The following is a 23,187-nucleotide window of genomic DNA, read 5'->3' as shown; positions in this document are numbered from 1 at the left end:
TGGATTCTCCATCTGCAACAAATGGTCATAGAAGTGTAGGTTATAAGGGACAATCATACTGACATCACAGATGGTTGGTTGACAATGCATAATTTGTAATTTCCATGAATCATTCTTATTTGAAAGATAAGAATTCTTTTATAGGGCTAAATACCAATTGTGCAAAAATACACAGTATTTCATCAAAACCAATATGATTTGCTGCTGGCACTTCCTTGACATTTACAGAAAATACAGGAGAAGGCAATTCAAATGACTAATTTCTGACATTTATCTGGATGGAAGGGTTTGAAAATAGGTATCAAGTATGTCAATAGGTATCAAAAATGGTCAAGTATGTGTGTTGGGGGGTGGGAGGGAGGTTCCTTTTAGTATTAAAGAAAGCAGTTATCTATAATTCAGCTCATTCATAAATTTAAATAAAGATTAGAAAAACTAATGAATCTAGATCACAGATTCGCAAACTTGTTCTTAAAGGGCCGATAGTAAATATTTTTAGGTTTACGGGGCATACAGTGTCTGTTACCACTAACTCTGCTGTTGAAGACAGAAAGCAGCCTTAGATAATATGTAGGTGAATGAATACAGCTGTGTTCCAATAAAACCCTAGAAAAACAGGTGGTTGGTCCACAGGGCAATCGTTTGCTGACCTGTAATACTGAAAGTACTAAACTTGGATCAACAGCTTTGTCATTAAAGATTTATAATTAAACAAGAATAGTTAAGTCTTGAACATTCTAGATAAATGCTTTTTTTTTAAACATCTTTATTGGAGTATAATTGCTTTACAATGGTGTGTTAGTTTCTGCTTTATAACAAAGTGAATCAGCTATACATATACATATACATATATCCCCATATCTCTTCCCTCTTGCATCTCCCTCCCTCCCACCCTCCCTATCCCACCCCTCTAGGTGGTCACAAAGCACCGAGCTGATCTCCCTGTGCTATGCGGCTGCTTCCCACTAGCTATCGGTTTTACATTTGGTAGTGTATATATGTCCATGCCACTCTCTAACTTTGTCCCAGCTTACCCTTCCCTCTCCCCGTGTCCTCAAGTCCATTCTCTAGTAGGTCTGCTAGATAAATGCTTTTTAATTTCACAGTTCTTTTGGTAGATTCTCAGTTTCAGTTGGCAGGTAATATATTTAGATTTTCTATACTTAGTTTCATAAGGAAACCTCATTTAGCTTTTGATTTTTAGGACCTATTATTCTAATAGAGATTAGTGTGTATGGATGACTTACTGGACATCAGAGTATTCACAGTGGTGAGAGACCTTTTGAATGTAACAAATGCAGTAAGTCTTTTAGGCTTAGTTCAAGGGTTTCTCACCAGTGTGAATTCTATGATGTATTTTAAGGCTTTCAACATGACTAAAGGCCTTTCAACATTCTTAACGCTCACATGGTTTCTCACCAGTATGAATTCTCTCATGTCAGTCAAGGTTTGAGGTGCGACTAACAGCCTTCCCACAGTCTTTACATTCATAAGTTTTCTCACCAGTATGAATTCTCTGATGCATTCTTAGGCTTCCACCATGAAAAAAGGCCTTCCCACATTCTTTACACTTATAGGGTTTCTCACCAGTATGAATTCTCTCATGTTCAATAAGTGCTGAAGCATGACTAAAGGCCTTCCCACATTCAATACATTCATAGGGTTTCATGACAATATGTATTCACTGATGTGGAATGAGTTGATAGCCAGAACTAAATGTCATCCCACATTCCTTACATTTATAGGGCTTCTCCCCAGAATGAATTCTCTCATGTTGAACAAGATTTGAGGCATGACTAAAGGCCTTCCCACATTCCTTACATTTGAAACCCTTGTAACAAACCCTTGTTTGTTACAAGGGTTTCTTGCCAGTATGCATTCTATGATATACTCTAGGATCTATACCACGACTAAAGATCATCCCACATTCACGGCATTCATAATGTTTTTCACCAGTATGAACTCTACCATGTTGCACAACATGAGAGGCTTGATTAAAGGCCTTCCCACATTCCTTACATTCATAGGGTTTCTCACCAGTATGAATTCTCTGATGTATTCTAATTCTTCTACCTTGAATAAAGGCCTTTCCACATTCATTACATACATAGGATTTCTCACCAGTATGAACTCTGCCATGTTGAGTAAGATGTGAGGCACAACTAAAGGCTTTCCCACATTCTTCACATTCACAGGGTTTCTCCCCAGTATGAATTTTCTGATGAACTCTAAGTTCTATCCTATGACTAAAAGTCATTCCACATTCCTCACATTTATAGGGTTTTTCACCAGTATGAATTCTCTGATGTTGCAGAAAGTTGGATGCATGATTAAAGGCCTTTCCACACTGCTTACATTCATAAGGCTTCTCACCAGTATGAATTCTCTGATGTACTGTAAGGTCTGTGTGTTGACTAAAGGCCTTCCCACATTTGTCACATCCATAGGGTTTCTCACCAGTATGAATTTTCTGATGTAGAATAAGAGATGAATATTTTTTATAAATGCGTACATTTTCATAGCTGATTATTTCATACCTTGACTTCAAATCTAAAAGAAATGAGAAAAACATTTGTTTTCCTTGACAAAGAACAGTATATATTCTATAGTACATTCTTTTAAATTAAAAATATCACTCATTAGGACTTCCCTGGTGGTGCAGTGGTTAAGAATCTGCCTGCCAATGCAGGGGACATGGGTTCGAGCCCTGGTCCAGGAAGATCTCACATGCTGCAGAGCAACTAAGCCCATGCGCCACAACTACTGAGCCTGCGCTCTAGAGCCTGTGCACCACAACTACTGAGCCTATGCACTGCAACTACTGAAGCCTGCGTGCCCTAGAGCCTGTGCTCCACAAAAAGAAAAGCCACCATAATGAGAAGCCCACACTCTGCAACAAAGAGTAGTCCCCACGTGCCACAACTAGAGAAAGCCCACGTGCAGGAACGAAGACCCAAAGCAGCCAAAATAAAAAAAAATTTTTTTAATATATTTTTTAAAATCACTCATTAGAGATGAATACTTTAGACAACTCTAAAATCAGCTATACAGTTTGTAGCAGTTACTGACACTTTCTCCATAACTCAATTATCACACTTTATTAGAGTGATTTAATATACTCTTTCCTGCATCAGTTTCCATCAAAGACTTACAGAGGTGTGACTGGCCAAAACTGTGAAAATAGCAGCAAAAAAACAATTGTGATAAGTGGTAACAATACAATGGAAAGCAATGATTCCAAAATGATACAAGAGAAAATAAATGAAAAAAATCATCTTCACCATCAAATAACTCCTTAACTGAAGAAGTTCTAGTAGCATCATGGTGATGTAAACTTCTTATAGTTGATCTCCCTCTCTGATATCAATTAAAAATACTTGACAAAATAAAAAAATCAAACACCTCAGGTCCGTAAATTAAACAAAAAAGGGCTTGTGGAGGGGAATGAAAACCTTAAAAAATGACCTACACTAGGCTGAGTTTTTTGCCACCTTCTCTACCACTCATAGCCTTGCCAGACGGGTATATTGGGGCAAAAATGAGCTGTCAAAGCCCCAACATATCTCCTGCTACAAGAATCATGGCAAGGAACACTACCAAACTGGTAAGTGAGAGAGGAACCCTAGAAAGGAAACATTCGGAGAAGGAGATTCCCTAATTTTGGGTGGAAACAAGTACAAATCTTAGCCTAAACATGAATCACATATGCATGAGAAGGACACAAACGAGTACAGCAAAGCCTTAGAGAACCAGAGAATTACACTGCTTCCCATAAACAGCAGGAAAGAATGTGTAGTCTAAATTTTATTGCTTCAATTCCTTGCTAAAGTAAAAATATAAACATATCAACACAACATAGCACTTACAATGTCCATGAAATAATTTAAAATTATTAATTGTAAAAAGAACAAAAAAACGTGATCCCCTCTCAAGGTAAAAGATAAACCGCAGATGCTGAGACAACCCAGATGTTGTAATTATCAGACAAAGATATAAAAGCAGTTATTTTAGCTATACTCTAAGAGATTAAAAAATTTTTTTAAAACCACACATTTGAAATTATTGGTAAGAAATATAGACAGAGAAAAAGAAACCACATAAAGGAAAAAATTAAAATTGTAGAACTGAAATATATAATTTCTAAAATTGCTGGATGAGCTTACAGCAGAATGAAAATGACAGAGGAAAAGGTAAAAATGATAGATATATAGAAGTTATTCAAGTTGAAACTCATCAACAGTACAGGTTAAAATTTTTATAGTAGAGCTTCAGGGACTTGTGGTAATATATCTAAAAATGTGATTAGAATCTGAAAAGGAAAGGGACAGACTGAGGCAAAAAACTGTCTGATTGAAAAAAACAACACTACTAAAGGAATTTATTTAGGCTTATGGAAAATGATACAAAAGAGAACCCTGAATCTTCAGGAATGAAAGATGGCATCATGAAAGGTAAATATCTAGGTAAATACATAAGATCATTTATTTCCCTATTAAGTTATTTCAGATATTTTTGACTCTTGAAAGCAAAGCTTATAACAGTCTGGTGGTGTTTTCAGTATGTGTAGATATGATAAACATGACAATTATAAAGGGAAAGGTAAATATAAACATATTGAAGATACAAGGTTTGTTCATTTTACAAGAAATGCTACAATATTTGTAAAAACAGATTGTGAAAGCTTAGGTATATTGTATACTGTAACCCCTAAAACATACACTAAAACAAATATTCAAAGAGAAATAGCCAAAATACCAACATAAAAACTAAAATGAATACTAAAGAAGTATTTAAATACTCCAGTACAAGGCAGGAAATGGGAAACAGAAAACCTACAACAAAGGAAGATAGGACATTAGGAAGATAGTGGACTAGGAAGATATAGCCCCTCATTCTCCCCAAGAGACCCTGAATTAACAGCATTATATGTACCAAAATACTTTTGTGAAAATTCTAAAAACTAGTTAAGGGGCTCCAGCAGCCAGATAAGCACATGAACAAGAGAAGAGACAGCCAAGAAGGTTAAAGGTTGGTGACAGTTTGCTTGCCCTAGCCCCTCTTGCCATACAGTGTAATGAGGTGCGATGGGGAGAATAGCTACTCCTAATTTCTGGCTCCTTCCTCGGGATAGGAAAAAAGTGAAAGTTGTGTCCAACATTCTGACTTCTCTAGGGGCTGCCCAAGGGACTGGTTTCTGTCTCATCTGGCTTGGATTGCTGATGAGAATGGTGGCATATCAGATTGGAGGCGACTGAAAACACAGGTGAGCACTGCAGTGTGTTAAAGCAGCAGAGAATATACATTTCCACAGGCAGGCACCAGGAGAAGCAAAATATTAAGGATAGAGGAATACAACAGAAACTGAAAGGTCCTCAGAAGCAACAGGAAATTAATATAGTTAAAAGCAGCCATTTACACTAAAATAAAAGCATACACACAACCCCAAAGAAGATGCATCCCAAGAAAAGGTTTGAAAGGTTCCAGAACCCCTGGCTGGGCTTACTGGTGAAGGTAGTAAGCCAGTCTGTAAAGAGTGGGAGAGGCGGCTGTTTCTACAAAGCCAAAATCTCAATGAAAAATCACAAGGGATACAGAGAAACAGGGAAATACAGTCCAATCAAAGGATCAAAACAAAGCTCCAGAAACCAACTCTAAAGAAAAGCAGACCTGTGAAGTTCCTGAAAAAGAATTTTAAATGATGTTTTGAAGATGCTAAACAAGCTAAAAGAGATCACAGATAGACATATAAATGAATTCAGCAAAACAATGCATGAAGACAATGAGAATATCAACAAAGAGATAGAAATTATAAGAAAGAACCAAACAGAAATTCCGGAGCTGAGAAATACAATAACTAAATTGAGAAATTCACTAGAGGGGTTCAATAGCAGATTTGATCAGACAAAACAAAGAGTTAGCAAACTTGAAGAGAGGTCACTTGAAATCATCAAGTAAAAAAGAAAAATGAATGAAGAGTGCCTAGGGCACTATAGGAGAATATCAAGAGGACCAATATACACATTGTAGGAGTCCCAGAAGGAGAAGAGCAAAGGGGCAGCGAGATTATTAGAGAAATAATGGCTGAAAATTTTCAAAATATGAGGAAAGAAATGGATACACAAATTTAAGAAGCTCAATGAACTCCAACTAGGAAAATTCAAGAGACCCACAACAAGACACATTTATAGTGTGTATTATATGAAACGGCTGAAATTCAAAGAAAGAAAATGAAATAAGCAAGAGAAAACGAACTTATCAAAAGCAAGTGGGGGCTTCCCTGGTGGCGCAGTGGTTGCGAGTCCGCCTGCCGATGCAGGGGACGCGGGTTCATGCCCCGGTCTGGGAGGATCCCACATGCCGCGGAGTGGCTGGGCCCGTGAGTCATGGCCGCTAAGTCTGTGCGTCCAGAGCCTGTGCTCCGCAACAGGAGAGGCCACAACAGTGAGAGGCCCGCGTACCGCAAAAAAATTAAAAAAAAAATAAAAAAAAAATTAAAAAAAAAAAGCAAGTGGGCTTCCTTAATATCAGTGTATTCTTCAGCAGAAACTTTGCAGATCAGAAGAAAATGGGATGATATATTCAAAGTGCTGAAAGAAAAGAAAAAAAAACTATCAACCAAGAATACTGTATCTGGAAAAAGTGTCCTTCAAAAATGAAGGAGTGAGACTCCCCTGGTGGCACAGTGGTTAAGAATCCACCTGCCAATGCAGGGGACATAGGTTCGAGCCCTGGTCCGGGAAGATCCCACATGCCGCAGAGCAACTAAGCCTGTGTGCCACAACTACTGAGCCTGTGTGCCACAACTACTGAAGCCCACGTGCCTAGAGCCCGTGTTCTGCAACAAGAGAAGCCACTGCAATGAGAAGCCCATGTACCACAATGAAGAGTAGTCCCCGCCCACCACAACTAGAGAAAGCCCGTGCACAGCAACAAAGACCCAAAGCAGGCAAATAAATTAATTAAAAAAAAAACAAATGAAGGAGTGGACTTCACTGGTGGCGCAGTGGTTAAGAATCCATCTGCCAATGCAGGGGACATGGGTTTGAGCCCTGGTCCAGGAAGATCCAACATGCTGCAGAGCTACTAAAGCTGCACGCCTAGAGTCTATGCTCTGCAATGAGAAGCCATCATAATGAGAAGCCTGCGCACTGCAATGAAGAGTAGCCCCTGCTCAATGCAACTAGAGAAAGCCCACACACAGCAACAAAGACCCAATGCAGCCGAAAATAAATTAAAAATTTTTAAAAATATATGTTTGTATGTAATAAAAAAAAATGAAGGAGAAATCAATACCTACCCAGATAAACAAAAGCTGAAGGAATTCATCACCACTAGATTTGTCCCACAGGAAATGCTAAAGGGAGTCCTTAAAGTTAAAACGAAAGAACATCAAAAAGCCACGCAAACCCATATAAAAGTATAATATTCTTCAATAAAGGTAAATATATGAACAAAACATAGAATCCTATATTACTGTAATTTTGATACATAAATCCACTTTAAATTCTAGTACAGAATCTAAAAGACAAAATCATTAAAAAAAACCCCACTAATCTATGTTACTAGGTATAAAATATCGAAAGATGTTGTTTATGACATAACCAATGTAGAGGGTGAGGGTAGAGTTGTAAAGAAGTAGAGTTTTTGTATGTGATTAAAGTTAAGTTTTTATCAGTTTAAAACAGATTGTTGGGCTTCCCTGGTGGTGCAGTGGTTAAGAATCCGCCTGCCAATGCAGGGGACACGGGTTTGAGCCCTGGTCCAGGAAGATCCCACATGTGCGGAGCAACTAAGCCCATGAGCCACAACTACTGAGCCTGCGCTCTAGAGCCACAAGCCACAACTACTGAAGCCTGTGCTCTGCAACAAGAGAAGCCACCGCAATGAGAAGCCCGCACACTGCAACGAAGAGTAGCCCCCACGCACCACAACTAGAGAAAGCCTGCATGCAGCAACGAAGACGCAACGCAGCCAAAAATAAAATAAATTTTTAAAAAGACTGTTTTAACTTTAAGATATTTTATGTAATCAAAATGGTAACCACAAAGAAAATATCTATAGAATATACACAAAAGGAAATTAGAAGGGAATCAAAGCATGTCACTACAAAAAAATCAATGAAACACAAAGGAAGGCAGTAACAGAGAGGAAACAAGGGTCAAAAACCCCACAAAGTATGCAGAATATCAGTAACAAAATGGCAATAATAAATACTTTCCTATCAGTAATTTAAATATAAATGGATTAAACTCTCCAATAATATAGACATAGATAAGTTGAATGGATAAAAAAATTATTATCCACTGACTTGCTGCTTACAAGAGATTCACTTTAGATCTAAGGACACAGATAGACTGAAAGTGAAAGTATGGAAAAAGATATTCCATGCAAATAGTAACCAATAGAAAGTAGGGGTGACTTTAAGTGAAAAACTGTCATGAGACAAAAAGGACATTATATAATAATAAAATGGTCAATTCACCAGGAGATAAACAATTATACATATTTATACACCAAACATCAGACCTCCAAAATATATGAGGGAAACATTGACAGAAGGGAGAAATAGACAGCAATATAATTTTAATGGGAGGCTTCAATACCCTTCCTTCAATAATGGATAGAACAACCAGACAGAAGATCAATAAGGAAACAGAAGATTTGAACAACACTCTAGACAAACTAGACCTCTCTGACATACAGAGAACACTTCACAAAACAACAGCAGAATATACATTCTTCTCAAGTGCACACGAAACATTCTCTAAGACAGACCACATTAGATCACAAAACAATTAATAAATTTTAAATGACTGACATCATAGAGAGTATCTTTTCCAATCACAAAGGAATGAAATTAGAAATCATCAGCAGAAGGAAAACTAGAAAATACACAAACATATGCAAATTAAACAACATACACTTAAATAACCAATGAGTCAAAGAAGAAATTACAGGGAAATTAGAAAATATCTTAAGACAAATGAAGTAAAAAAACAACATACCAAAACTTATGGAATGTAGCAAAATTAGTGCTTTCAGTCTTTCACAACTTAGTATGGAAGCTGTGGACTTTTCATATGGCTTTTATTATGCTGAGGTAGTTTCCTTCTATTCCTAGTTTCTTGAGTGTTTTTTGTCATGAAGGGGTAATAAATTTTGTCATGTGTTTTTTCTGCAGCAATTGAGACGGCCATGTTTTTTTTTCTTTATTCTGTTAATGTGGCATATTACATTGCTTGATTTTTACTTGTACCAGCCTTACGTTCCAGAAATAAATCCCATTTGGTAATGGTGTATAATCCTTTGCATAAAATGTTGAATTCAGTTTGCTACTATTTTGTTAAAGATATTTGCCTCAACAGGCATCAGAAATATTGATCTAGTTTTCTCTTCTTGCACTGTTTGTCTGGCTTTGGTATCAGGGTACTGCTGCCCTCATAGAAAAGGTTTGGGAGTGTTCCTTCCTCTTCAATTTTTTGGTAAGCGTTTGAGGGGAATTGGTGTTAATTCTTCTTTAAATGTTTAGTAGAATTCACCAGTGAAGCAACTGGATCCAAGGCTATTCTTTGTCAGTAGGTTTATGATTACTGATTCAATCTCTTTACTAATATGTCTCTTTAGATTTTCTATTTCTTTATGATTCAGTATTTGTAGATTGTGTGCTTTCAGGATTTCACCTAGGTTACTGTTTGTTGGTGTACAATTGTTCACAGACCCCTCTTTCATTTCTGATTTTAGTTGAGTCTTCTCTACTTTTTCTTCATCTAGCTGAAGTTTTCTCACTTTGGTTAATCTTTTTGAAAAACTAACTCTTGGTTTCATTGATTTTTCTCTATTGTTTTTCTGTTCTCTAACTTGTTTATTTCTGCTCTATTCTATTATTTTCTTCCTTTTCCTCTCTTTGGACTTAGTTCATTATTCTTATTTCAGTTCCTCGAAGTATGAAGTTAGGCTGATTTGAGATCTTTCTTTCTAATGTAAGTGTTTACAGCTATAAACTTCCTGCTTAGCACTGCTTTCAATGCACCCTGTAAGTTTGGGTATGTAGTAAGTTTTGAAATTGGAAAGTGTAAATCCTACTTTCTTCTCTTTCAAGATATTTTGGGAGGGACTTCCCTGGTGGCACGGTGGTTAAGGATCTGCCTGCCAATGCAGGAGACACGGGTTCGAGCCCTGGTCCTGGAAGATCCTACATGCTGCAGAGAAACTAAGCCCGTGTGCCACAACTACTGAACCTGTGCTCTAGAGCCCGCGAGCCACAACTACTGAGCCCGCGAGCCACAACTACTGAAGCACGCATGCCTACAGCCTGTGCTCCACAACAAGAGAAGCCACCACAATGAGAAGCCCGTGCGCCGCAACGAAGAGTAGCCCCCACTTGCCATGACTAGAGAAAGCCCACGTGCAGCAACAAAGACCCAACGCAGCCAAAAATATAAATAAATAAATAAATTTATTTTTTTAAAAAAGATTTTTTGGCTAGTCTGGATCCCTTGCATACCCACATAAATTCATGATCAAGATGTCAATAAGCCAAATGAATCTGGGGTAGTATTGCCATCTTAACAATATTAAGTGTTCTGAATTTTTTAAAATGCCATAAGAAGTGAAAGAACAACATAAATCAGAATTAGAAAACTCTGAAATGAAGTCACAGACCTCAGGAACACAGTAGAGATAAAAGAAAAAATAATTTCAGAATATTAATCTAGAAAGAAATAAGAAAAACTCCAATATATTAATATTAAGACAAAAAAAATTTTAAAGATTTTTTTTTTGATGTGGCCCATATTTAAAGTCTTTATTGAATTTGTTACAATATTACTTCTGTTTTATGTTGTTGGTTTTTTGGTCACGAGGTATGTGGGATCTTAGCTCCCCAACCAGGGATCGGACTTGTATCCCCTGCATTGGAAGGCAAAGTTCTAACTACTGGACTGCCAGGGAGGTCCCAGGACAAAAATTTTTTAATAAAAAATTTTAAATATGTAAAAAGTATATGAGAGAAAGTGAACAGCTAATAAATTTATATTTATTTTATCTAGACTTCTAAGTCTCATAAATAATAAGGTTTAATTTTTGAGAAAATTTATAAAAATATAAATATATTAAAAATTTAATCAGATCATAGCTCTTAAGTAATCTTAGAAAACAATTTTAATTCTTCTTAGTAACACCTTATGTGACCTGAACCCCCATAATATACTGAATTCATGTTTTGTTAGTTACCCCTCAATAACTCTGCTCTGATCCCTTAACACACAACACTCATGTTCACTTTTAGGACTTTCCATTTGTTGTTTACTCTTCTTGGAATGCACTTCCTCATATACTCAAATGGCCTGAGTCCTTACCCTCCATGTCTCAGCTCAAATATCACTTCCTCAGAAAAGGGTTCCTGACCATCTTACCTCATTACCTAAATTTGCCTTATCCTTGGTAGTTTCCTTCATACTATATTCACTATGTGATGTTATTTATCTACTTATTTGTTTAAACGTTTATTTGATGTCATCCCTAATATAATACAAACTCCATTTATTAGCCAGATATAGTAATGAATATATTTTTAGGTAATGAAGCCACAATATATAAATCTAAGTGCACAGGAGGATCTGGAAAACATTTGAGTCCAAAATACAAATTAAAAGGTGCATAAGGAAGCAGGACAGTGCCCATCATTGAACTGGGAGAAAAATATAAGAAGAATAACAAAGGGAGTGGTTAATGAAGTAAAGATAAAAGTCACTGGGTAGCTCATGCAGAGTATTTATTTCTACTTTAGAGCACAGGTATTTTAACCAATGTGAATGAACCTTTCCAGCCAACATTTCAAGTGTATGTCTCCTTGACCACTGGGCTTTCACCTACAGATGTATTCCCATAATTTGACTTGCTCATACTTACCTGTACATCATCTTCTTGTTTCTTCTCTCACAACCATCCACGGCTCTTTCCCTTGCTCCAAGAATATAATCACATCTGGCTTAGAAATGGAATGTCCTGTTTACAAAGAAAAAAAAATAGCACACAATGTAGAAGAAAACATTGCTCAGTTTAAATAATAATAATAAATTAAAGGCATCAAAATAATATTGAATAAGATTTTCCAGAAGAGAGGGTAAGGGAATGAAAGAACAAGAAATCAGTTAGGTAGGGTAAGTTCAAAGAAAACACACACACACACACATATATACACATATATCCTCTTTTTCTTGAAAGCGTGTATAATGCCATAGTTGAAAATACAGACCCTGGAGCCTTAGTTCAGTTCCTGCGTTTGCCACCACCCAGCTGTGTCTGACCTTTGGGAAAGTCACTTAAACCCACTGTGCCTCAGTATTCTCACTTATAAAATGGGAATAATAAGGCTGTTAGAAGAAGTAAACAAGTTGACATATATATGCATGTATACGTACATACATTTATGCATGTATATATATGTACATACATTTATGTATGTATATGTACATGCATTTATGTACATATATGTACACACATTCATGCATGTGTATGTACATATATTTATGTACGTATATGTACACACATTTATGCATGTGTATGTACATACATTTATGTACATATATGTACATACACTTATGTATATGTACATATATTTATGTACGTATATGTATATGTACATAATTTACATATGTATATAAAGTGCTTAGAGCATTGCCTATTAAATACTAAGCAAAATGTTAGCTATTAACATTCTTATCGATATTGTTTTACGAAGAGTATACAAGAGGAGCTATCTGTAGGATATTAATTGCAATTAAAATGTAATGTTCATTGATTATAACTTTCAACCACAAAACAGAAAAATTTTCTCCTAAACAGACTGTGTATTCTTCAGTTTTCAATGAATTCCATTTATCTAATCCATTGTTATATAAATTGTCGGGGTTCTTTTAGAGGAATTCGAGCAATTCAGGACCCCGTGTCAGGCTGATCTCTCTGCAAGTGGGTCAGATAACAAAATGGAGTGTCTATAGAAATTCTGAGCATAAATAAGTAGGAAACCTGGATTCTTTGACAATGGTTATATAATAAATGCCAGAGAATTCTAAACTAGATCCTATTCATAAAGGAAGAGAGGCAACTTTAAGTAAGAATAGAGGAGGTATGAATGTCACTGAAGGACAGGGAAGATAAAGATATTAAATGGAGATGTGATTTCCAACCTGACAAAGCTCAAACCACTTCTCTGGGAAAAAAAACATGGAAGTGTAATTAGTTTCCTAAAAGCAGCCTTGAAAATCAGAGTGGAAAAAAATACATATCTTAAAGAGCAGATTCTAAATTATTCTAAATCACTTGAGGCTTATAAACATACCAAGTGAGACCAAGTTACCATAGTTCTCCATCATCACATCTCGGTACAAATTCTTCTGAACAGAGTCAAGATATTCCCCCTCCTGCTGAGAGAAGTCTATGGCCACATCCCTGAATGTCATAGATCTCTGAAATGGCAAACCTATGTATTAATGGGGAAATTAAAGGAATATTTTGAAGACAGAAGGAGAGAAGATAAGGATCATACTGTAGGAAGACAGCAATATAGCAAGTATGTAGGCTAAAAATCTATAATACAGGAGGGAACTGAAGAACATATACATATTTTTGAAGAAGTCTGCTAGAATAAACAAAATTTCCTGGCTTAAGTATCTGAGTCATTTGACAATAGATAAAATAATAACATTTGGTTATTAAATTAAATAGTAAACACAAGCATAATGCCTGACTGGTATCTGTCACATAAATTCTCAGTAAATGTGAGTTGTCAAGGAAAATTTTTGCTTTTTAGAGAAAAGAAAATTTAATCAGCTATTTTTTTAAAATGTAGTATAAAGTCTCAAATTTTAGAAAATAGGGTTTATATAAAATTGAGAATTCCCTCAAGTATTAAATGCTTCAGTATGTCAGATCTTATCATAGTAGGTTCTTTTTTACAAATCTACATAATTTTTGGCACATGACATTATATCTTATGGATATATCAGATTTAAATGCACAACATTTAGGATGCACAACATGTGTAAGGTCTTCTCCAATCCTATGATTCTGTATTCGCCTACTATTTATGATGATACATTTTTTTTGCTGCCATCTACTATCTGTCATTGAACACCTGGCTTGTGCTGAGTGTGACAGGCAATGATTACTTAGGTTACCAATGATCATCTTCTGGTATTTATGCCCTTGTGTATTCTCCTTCACATGTGTATGAGTTGAACTGAGTGACTTACTTTTAATAAACAGAATATGGCTAAAGTGATGAAATGTTACTTGTGATGGTAGATTACAGACTATGATTTCCATGTTGCTTGCCCTATTTTGATGTCTCACTTGCTCAACCAAGAGTGGCCTCCAATCCTCCCATGAGTAACTGGATCCTGTCAAAAACCATTTGGGTGAGCTTGGAAGCAGATACATGCAAAGTTGGCCTTAAGATGACTGCAACTCTGACCAACAATTTAAGAGCCTTGCAAGAGACCCAGAGCAAGAGAGCCAAGCTAAGCCATGTCCAGATTTCTGAACCAGTGAAGCCGTGAGATAAACGCTTACTACTTTAAGCTACTAAGTGTCAGGGTAATACGTTATGCAGCAATAGATAACTAACAGGCAGAGTTAAAGAATACTGAGGAAGGATGTTGAATTATGTCACCCAAATTTAGTATGTCCCATTAGACAACAGAATAGTCTTGATATTTATCTCTCGGGAATTTCCTGCCAAGTTTGCCAATCTCAATCATGTATACACTAATTCACATAAACTATGAGATACTACTATACACTGAGATTTAAGTCATTCAATACCAAATTTCTATCTTATCTACTTGGAATCTTAAGTCTGGAAAATTTCAAAGTCTTCTCCTAGACAGTCAAATACAACCATTGTCTCCATTTCACCAAAATACAGACGTGACTCACATAACATAAATCTTTAATGGATTTATCTCTTTCACTGCTCCTTCACTGCCCTTGATAGAAGAATGGGCACTTAAGACGTGTTGGATAATTTCTCAGTTATAACATGAACACTAGTTAGTTTAGATCAGGACATACAGAGAAGATGCTGGGTAATTATGCATCACATTTCACTAGAACAAAAGCTGGGAAGCAGGTTATTTGAGGAACCTCTTTTGGTAGTAAACTTTAGAAAAATTAATGAAAATACTCACATGACCTACAAAAATACACATATTCCAAGAGGGGAGAAACATCAACTTACATGAGCCATGCTTTTAGACCTGCAAGACTGGATCAGTCCTCAAGGTTCCTCTAACAGAAAAGCACAAATCCAGAAAGCCAGAGCTGGGAGAAGAGAAAGACCTTGAGACTAGTTTAGTGTTCCCAACAGCACATAAGTTAATAACGTTATGATCTTCCATTCCAGGTTCCAAACTATTTTCCATCACACACAATTTGGGTAGATTAGGATTCTAGATAAATCCATTTCCTTTGCCAACCCAGGTGTCTAGGATGAACGAAGTCATAGAACAGAGGCATTTCTGCATTGAAGCCAGACCCAGATATGTCAGCAAGAAGTTTTCTGACACTACGTCATTTTGGTGAGGGAGATGTAGACCTAAGAGTGGGCAATGCAATCTTGCTCAGAGCAGATCCTCTTCCTTCTATTCCCACCTTCTAAGACTGAAAAAAGCCCACGTTATCCTAACAAGAACCTCTTTTGTGGCTTTGTAATTATATGAAATTGGTTAAGACACTGAAGATAGAAAGTCGGTGTTTAATACTTTGAGTTCAGCAAAGCTTACTAGTTAAATATATGACAAACCATCACTGTACTAAAAATCAAAGTAGATATCAAACGTGAAGTTGGGAAAATATTTAAGGATATGGGAAATAATCCAGATACACTGTCAAGAGAACAATTAGATTGACCAATATAAATACTTTTGAATAATATATGAATACGTCAGTCAATATAGAGAAGCAGTGTCAGAGAAACAGACCACTGAAATCAGTAGATAAAAGAAAGTCTGGAAGGTTATGTGACCATCGAATAATAGTACTTACTTTTTAATTTTGATCTTGAGTTTTCTTTTTAAAGTTTATTTAATAATTATTTTAACAATTACCATAGGTTAACTTGAAATAAATGTGTATTTTTAAAAAAATTGTTGACAGAGAGGGTTATTTGGTTTATAAACCTGTCAACTAAGCCATGATGTCTCCCAGATAGCTGCTGCATTATAATATCCTACTAGCTTCACTTTGCATCCAACAAAATTAGAAGGAAACTGTAAAGTACAAAAGTCACAGCACAAAATCCATTTATTACCACTGATATTTCACAGAATCCGTCTATTTTGCTCAGATCCTGACTATTGCTATAGACAGACTGATGTGTCATTCCTGTGAATTCACAAGGTAGGTCACCTAAATCTCTCATCACACACCACCTTACACTTACTCCTGAATAGATTTTATCTCATTTTAGATAATAAGCATTTTAAAGGAAGCAACTACGCCTTTTTAGTGATTGTATTACCCCAAGTCCTATAATTTCTAGGTCTAGCCTATTGTAGGCATTTAATAAAAGTCTGATTTTTTAACTACAAAATTCCATTTCTAGAAATTTTTAAAAGGAAATATCTATAGAAGTACACAAGGCATGTGCACGAGGATGTTCATCAGAGAATAATTTTTGATAGCCAAAAATTAAAAATAACTATCTCCCAGTAGGCAACAGATTAAACATATTACAGTCTGCAATACGGTGACATACTAAGGCTTCCTTAATAATTAATCCATATGAAATGATGGAAAACAGTATTAACTCAGTGAAGACCAAAGCAGGTTTTAAAGGTATGCAGTCAAATGCTCTACCACTGAGCTACACCCACAGTGTACTTAAAAAAAAAAAGAAAAAAGAAAGAAAAGATTTGTTGTATACTATTAAAGCTAGGCTGATATTAATTCAAACTAGGCTATTATAAGTTTAAGATGTTCACTGTAATCCTCAAGATAACCACTAAGAAAACAACTAAAAAATATACAGAGAAAAAGAAATGAGCAAGGAATCAAACAGGACACTATAGTAAAAAAGAAGGCAGGAATGGAAGTATCAAGGAACAAAAAAGACAAGACATACAGAAAACAAATGGCAAAATGGCCATTTTGGAACTAATAAGTTCCTCCTAATTAGTAATTACCTTAAATTATTTATTTATTTATTTTTGGCTGTGTTGGGTCTTCGTTGCTGCATGCAGGCTTTCTCTAGTCGTGGCGAGCAGGGGCTACTCTTTGTTGCGGTGCGTGGGCCTCCCATTGCGGTGGCTTCTCTTGTTGCGGAGCATGGGCTCTAGGCGCGTGGGCTTCAGTAGTTGTGGCACGTGGGCTCAGTAGTTGTGGCTCGTGGGCTCTAGAGCGCAGCCTCAGTAGTTGTGGAGCATGGGCTTAGCTACTCCGCGGCATGCAGGATCTTCCCGGACCAGGGCTCAAACCCGTGTCCCTTGCATTAGCAGGCGGATTCTTAACCACTGTGCCACCAAGGAAGTCCAGTAATTATTTTAAATTTAAATGGATTAAACTGTTCAATTAAAAGAGGTTGGCATAATGGATTAAAAAATTAAAAATAAAAAAGGTATGCATAACGTATGAGATAATATACTGTTGAAATTAAGAACACAAGCTCTGTTGTCAGACTTTCAGGAATTGAAAATGAACCTTAAGGGACTTCCCTGGTGGTCCAATGGTTAAGACTCTGTGCTCCCAATGCAGGGGGCCCCATTCAATCCCTGGTCATGGAACTAGATACCGCATGCCACAACTAAAAGAGTCCACATGCCAGAACTAAAAGATCTGGCACACAGCAACAAAGATCCAGTGTGCCGCAATTAAGACCCAGCGCAGCCAAAATAAATAAGTAAATAAATAATTTTTTTTTAAAAATTAAAAAAATGAACCTTAAGCTGTGAGAGTTAGTAATACCTCAGTGCCTCTGTTTACAACATCAGCAAAAAAAGGATAAGAATATCACCTACTACAGATGGCTGTTTTGAGGACCATAAACCACAGAAACACTAAAAAGTATATTATGATGGCGAATATAAAGTATCTATCATTACTGAAGATGAAAGTCATTACATACCCCTTAATCATTTATTATACATGGAAGTTAATTCTGCTGCCATCATACATATTTTTTAAATTTATTTATTTATTTTTGGCTGCGTTGGGTCTTCACTGCTGCGCGCGGGCTTTCTCTAGTTGCGGTGAGCAGGGGCTACTCTCCGTTGCGGTCCGCGGGCCTCTCATTGCAGTGGCTTCTCTCGTTGAGGAGCATGGGCTCTAGGCACACAGGCTTCAGTAGTTGTGGCTCACAGGCTCAGCAGTTGTGGCTCGTGGGCTCCAGAGCTCAGGCTCAGCAGTCGTGGCGCACAGGCTTAGTTGCTCTGCAGCATGTGGGATCTTCCCAGACCAGGGCTCGAACCCGTGTCCCCTGCATTGGCAGGCGGATTCTCAACCACTGCGCCACCAGGGAAGCCCTGCATCATATTTTTCTGAGAGAAGATTTGTGCTTCTCAAGCTTTCTCTTTAATTTAAAATTTTTTCTTTGGGAAAATAAAATTCTTCTTAATAAAATCATTATTAACGAGAGAGAGAGAGAGAGACAGATATTATCAGACAGGAAAAGAAAATATGTGCCCTTCCTCAGTTCTCAGCAGGTAGATGTTTAAATATATGTTTATAATGCTGAACAGGTTCTTCTCATTCTCTGTAGTTGCTGGGGCTGAGGAAGGAGGGAGAGAGATATATATAATTAGGATGTGAAAAAATGCAGAATCTAACAAATGAATGATTCTTCAGCATAACATGGGGATTTATATTAAAAATCTTTATTTTCTGTTATAATAACTATCTTTGGAAAAATTGTTTGTATTTGCATCATACTTGGAATTAGAAATTAGTGCCACTGGGACTTCCCTGGTGGTCCAGAGGTTAAGGCTCCACACTCCCAATGTAGGGGGCCTGGGTTCGATCCCTGGTCAGGGAACTAGATCCTGCATGCAACAACTAAGAGCCTGCATGCTGCAACTAAAAGATCCCACACGCCGCAATGAAGATCCCATGTGCCGCAACTAAGACCTGGTGCAGCCAAATAAATAAGTAAATTTTAAAAAGAAAGAAAGAAATTAGTGCCATTTTCTCTGAAAGTAACTTTAAATCTCTAAATTACTAATTCTGAAAGGATGTCTTACTTAGTAATTTGGTGCCACGAATAATTAAATTTTAAATAAAATTCCTAATCTCAAAAATGTGAAAACAGAATATTTTTCAAACAAGGAGATCCTCAGCACTTCCTTTTCCCTGATGCAGAGGTATAAGGAAATCCATGATTGGGTTAGATTTTTTTTGCAAACTAAGAATAGGACTCTGTCTCCTTTATTTGACCAATTATTTTGCCAAAACAAAACCACATGGAAATGTTCACACAAAAAAAGCTAGAAACATGGACTTCCCTGGTGGCACAGTGGTTAAGAATCCACCTGCCAATGCAGGGGATACGGGTTCCATCCCTGGTCCGGGAAGACCCCACATGCTGCGAAGCAACTAAGCCCGTGCGCCACAATTACTGAGCCTGCAATCTAGGGCCCGTGTGCCACAACTACTGAGGCCCCGTGCCTAGAGCCGGTGCTCCGAATCTCGCGCCGCGCACCGCAACAAAGAGTAGCCCCCGCTCGCCAAAACTAGAGAAAGCCCACGCACGGCAATGAAGACCCAACGCAGCCAAAAAAACAAACAAAAAAACATATACACCAAAATATTAAAAGTTATTATTTCCAGGCAGTGGGAATAAGAGGTATTCTTAATTTCTTCTTCCTAATTTCTTAGAAAATTAAATTTTTGGTAATAAGTCTGCATTAATTCCATCATCATAAATAAAACATAAAGATATTTCAAAGTATTCAAAATATTTTAAGTCATTATTATGGCAGAGGCTATATTTTCGTCATTTAAAAAGTCTATAAATAGCAGGCCTGCCGTGAAGTATTGCTATGACTGAAACAACTACCACTTACCTATTCTTGAATATCCTTTAGCTGTATCACACTGATATAACCAGACACATATCACTATAAAGATTTTTCCACTACTAGAAAGGGAAATGGCCTTTGCAGATTAGGGTTGTATGCAAAATGGGCAGAAAAGTTTTGAATACACAGAAGGTGTTCAATAAATGACTATGCACTTTCTATTCTCTTCTGAATAACCTATTGAAATATCATTTTGGATACAATCCTTGCAAAAGGGTTTTACAAAATTCTGTTTTACAAAGTGAACGCCATATATAACTTTAATTTTTGGGGGGTACTATTATCTACAACTATAAAGATGATTTAACATTAGATCATGGCCATTTTTCCTTATCATGACTAATTTTTATAAACAGAAATTTTATTATCTACATAATATTGTCTCATGGATGTCATGTGGGTTTCTTAATCATTCTCATTATCTTGGCCACTAATTTTTTTTTCTTTTTTTTTTATTGGCGTATAATTGCTTTACAATGTTGTGTTAGTTTCTGCTGTTTGGCCACTAATTTTGTACAAAACTGTCCCAAGGTATAACAATTTTTGATTGTAGATAAAAACCCAGGTCTAAATCTTTTGAATTGTGTACACCTTTGAAGAATGGAAATGTACAAATATACAGCGATTATCTATAAAATTTCGGGGGTTGTGGTCCCCTCTACACCCATAAATACAGACAAAGGAACCCTGGTTAAGAACTCCTGTTCTGGACACTTGAATTCTGGCTCAGTCGCTTTACTTGAAAGCACAAGTCACAATTAACCTCACATTTTCGTTGCTTCTTACCTACTGAAACCTGCAGGGGAATAATCAGTCACCACAACGCTGAGCTTGTATTAAAATACACCCTCCGTGGCTACATCCGCTGTGACCTCATACATAAAACAAAATGAAGTAAGAAGAGGGCGTTCACAGTAGGTTCCTGCCGTCAGAGCTCAAGAAACGCTGTCATCCTCAAATATACAAATGAACTTCAGAAGACTCCTAGATACAACAATCCCAGAAAGAAATCCCATTCTTGGAGTCTCTCTATCCATTCGTTTCTAGAATCCTGACTCAGGGGGAATCCCTAATCTAAAATTCCCCTCCTAAACGCCAGTCTGTACCTTCTTATCAAAAACCTTCATCGAGGGCTTAGCATGTGGTTTCCCCCTCGGAGACATTTCTCCGTAGCAGTCGTATGTGCCTGACAGGAGGGTGGAGGAAGTAGCAGAGAACCTAGGGCCATGGGTCCCTGAGATATTCCCCACAAGTCCACCGCAACCCACGCTCACATAAAGGACACGCATCTTACGTCCCCGTCATGCAAGGATAACCACGCACTTCTCAGTCTCACTACGGGAACTCACCGCCTGGCACCACCCCGCGGCCCTTCGCACGGAACACGGCCTCTCACAAACACGCACGCTTACCTATTTTCTCCCAGGGCTGCAACCACCTTCCCTGCTGCTCAAGCGCCCACAGCCCCGACGGGGCGGGCGGACTCGCGAGGCTGCGCTCCCAAAGTCCACGCTTTGAGCGCCTCCCGAAATCCCACCCTCACCGCCACTCACCGTCCCCCACGGGCTCGGGCTACGTCTGCACAGTCGTTTCCGCGGCGACCCACGCCGGTTTCTTCCTCGGACGGGTGCCACTCGCGCAGCGCGCAACAAGGGACACGGAAAAAAGGCCCGAAGTCGAAGACACCTCGTCGACTGTGGGAGGTACAGTACACGGTAGCAAAATTCCTAAAGCAAAGCTGTCGCCCCGGCCCGGCCGAGAGACTTCTGGGAGTGACTTCCGGCCTGCGCGTGCGCAGCACAGATCTCGGGCCACTGGAGGCCCAACCCCGGGCTGAGGGCGAGTTCACTGGTTCCCACGGCCAGGGGGAGGCTAGTCCTGGTGGCCCGCACCAGCGAATTGTGAGAAGGGGACGGCGGAGCTCTTATTTTCCGAGGGCTCAGGCCTGTGTGTGAGGGTTCACCCTGTTGAGTCAGTGATGTGACCCCCAGGGTTATGGAGCGTTTGACAGGTGAGCACCTGAACTTGGGTTTATAATCTAACCATGCTGTATGTTTGTGTATGTATTTGTGTGTGTATGCATGTTGGGATGTATGTATCTTTCCTAAAATTCCCATTACACCTGAAATGTCACAGGTGCTTACTATTTTTCCATTTTAGAGTCGACGCTTCTGAGATCAAAACAGGTACAAAGTTATACTGTTTAGTGGCAAAGCCATGTTTCCAGGTTGGGATAAGCTGGATAAAGTGAGACTCTACCGTGTAATGTATTCTCATTGTAGAAAAGGAGAGAGTGAGTTTGGGTCCTTCTTAAAGTCACCGACTGTAGGAAATCTTAGAAATTTAGGAAAATAAATATTTTTTCACATTTCACAATATTATGCCCACCAGAAACTTTTTGTTACAGTAAAAATTTTCATCCGCCTGTTGTTTTATGCATGGGTGGGCTTGACTACATAAAAGCCCGTAGATGGAGAAACGTCTTTAATTTGTATTCCTGGTCATGAGATCCCACTGAAAAATATCTCGCTTCTTAGGCATGTGAGAGTAATATAAATTGTGGACACAGACTTAAAATTTGGGAAGAAGGTGTTATCAGTAGAATCAAGGTTACATCCATATGTATTTAGATTCATGAGGAAGTTGAGCAAATGGGAAATATAAAGTCAGTCATCAAAGAATGTCCATATTTTAGTTGTCACCACTATTATATATTTGAAATATGTAATGCATAACAATTCAAAAGGCATAAAAATGTTTAAATAAAAGATAAGCAACATTTCCTTACATGTATCCCAGTCATACATCAGCTCACCTAAAAGTCAACAACAATTTGATTTTGGTGTGTATCCTTCTGGAGAAGTTATTATCATATACAAATATGTACTTTCTATATATATGTATGTAATGATTAGGGGTTTGAGACCCTGTGAGGCTCAAATATATTAAGACAACACATGAATATTTAGGCCTTACAATACAGGAGAAAGAAGGAAGCAACATGAAATATTTGCTCTTTAGTGATTTCATTATAAAAATTAATATTACAGTAGTCCCCCCTTATCTTCCGGGGAGATGTTCCAAGACCCCCAGTAGATGGCTGAAACCATGAACA

The 23,187-nt window shown here is 37.7% G+C and overlaps 1 protein-coding gene across 1 annotated transcript; it reads right to left on the bottom strand.

Annotated features, from left to right (window-relative positions):
• Positions 1 to 1,396: 1,396 nt before the first annotated feature.
• LOC102978679 (zinc finger protein 420-like) lies at positions 1,397 to 21,199 on the bottom strand. Its single transcript, XM_055079257.1, is given in 5 exon segments — positions 1,397 to 1,824; positions 1,939 to 2,550; positions 13,343 to 13,483; positions 20,058 to 20,088; positions 21,179 to 21,199. Coding segments are annotated over 5 exon segments (1,233 nt in total).
• Between the last annotated feature and the right edge of the window lie 1,988 nt (positions 21,200 to 23,187).

The sequence above is a fragment of the Physeter macrocephalus genome, chromosome 17, assembly GCF_002837175.3.
Source record: "Physeter macrocephalus isolate SW-GA chromosome 17, ASM283717v5, whole genome shotgun sequence".
Classification (NCBI taxonomy): domain Eukaryota; kingdom Metazoa; phylum Chordata; class Mammalia; order Artiodactyla; family Physeteridae; genus Physeter; species Physeter macrocephalus.
The sequence above is the reverse complement of the archived record's forward strand: the minus strand, read 5'-3'. Positions and strand labels throughout refer to the sequence as shown.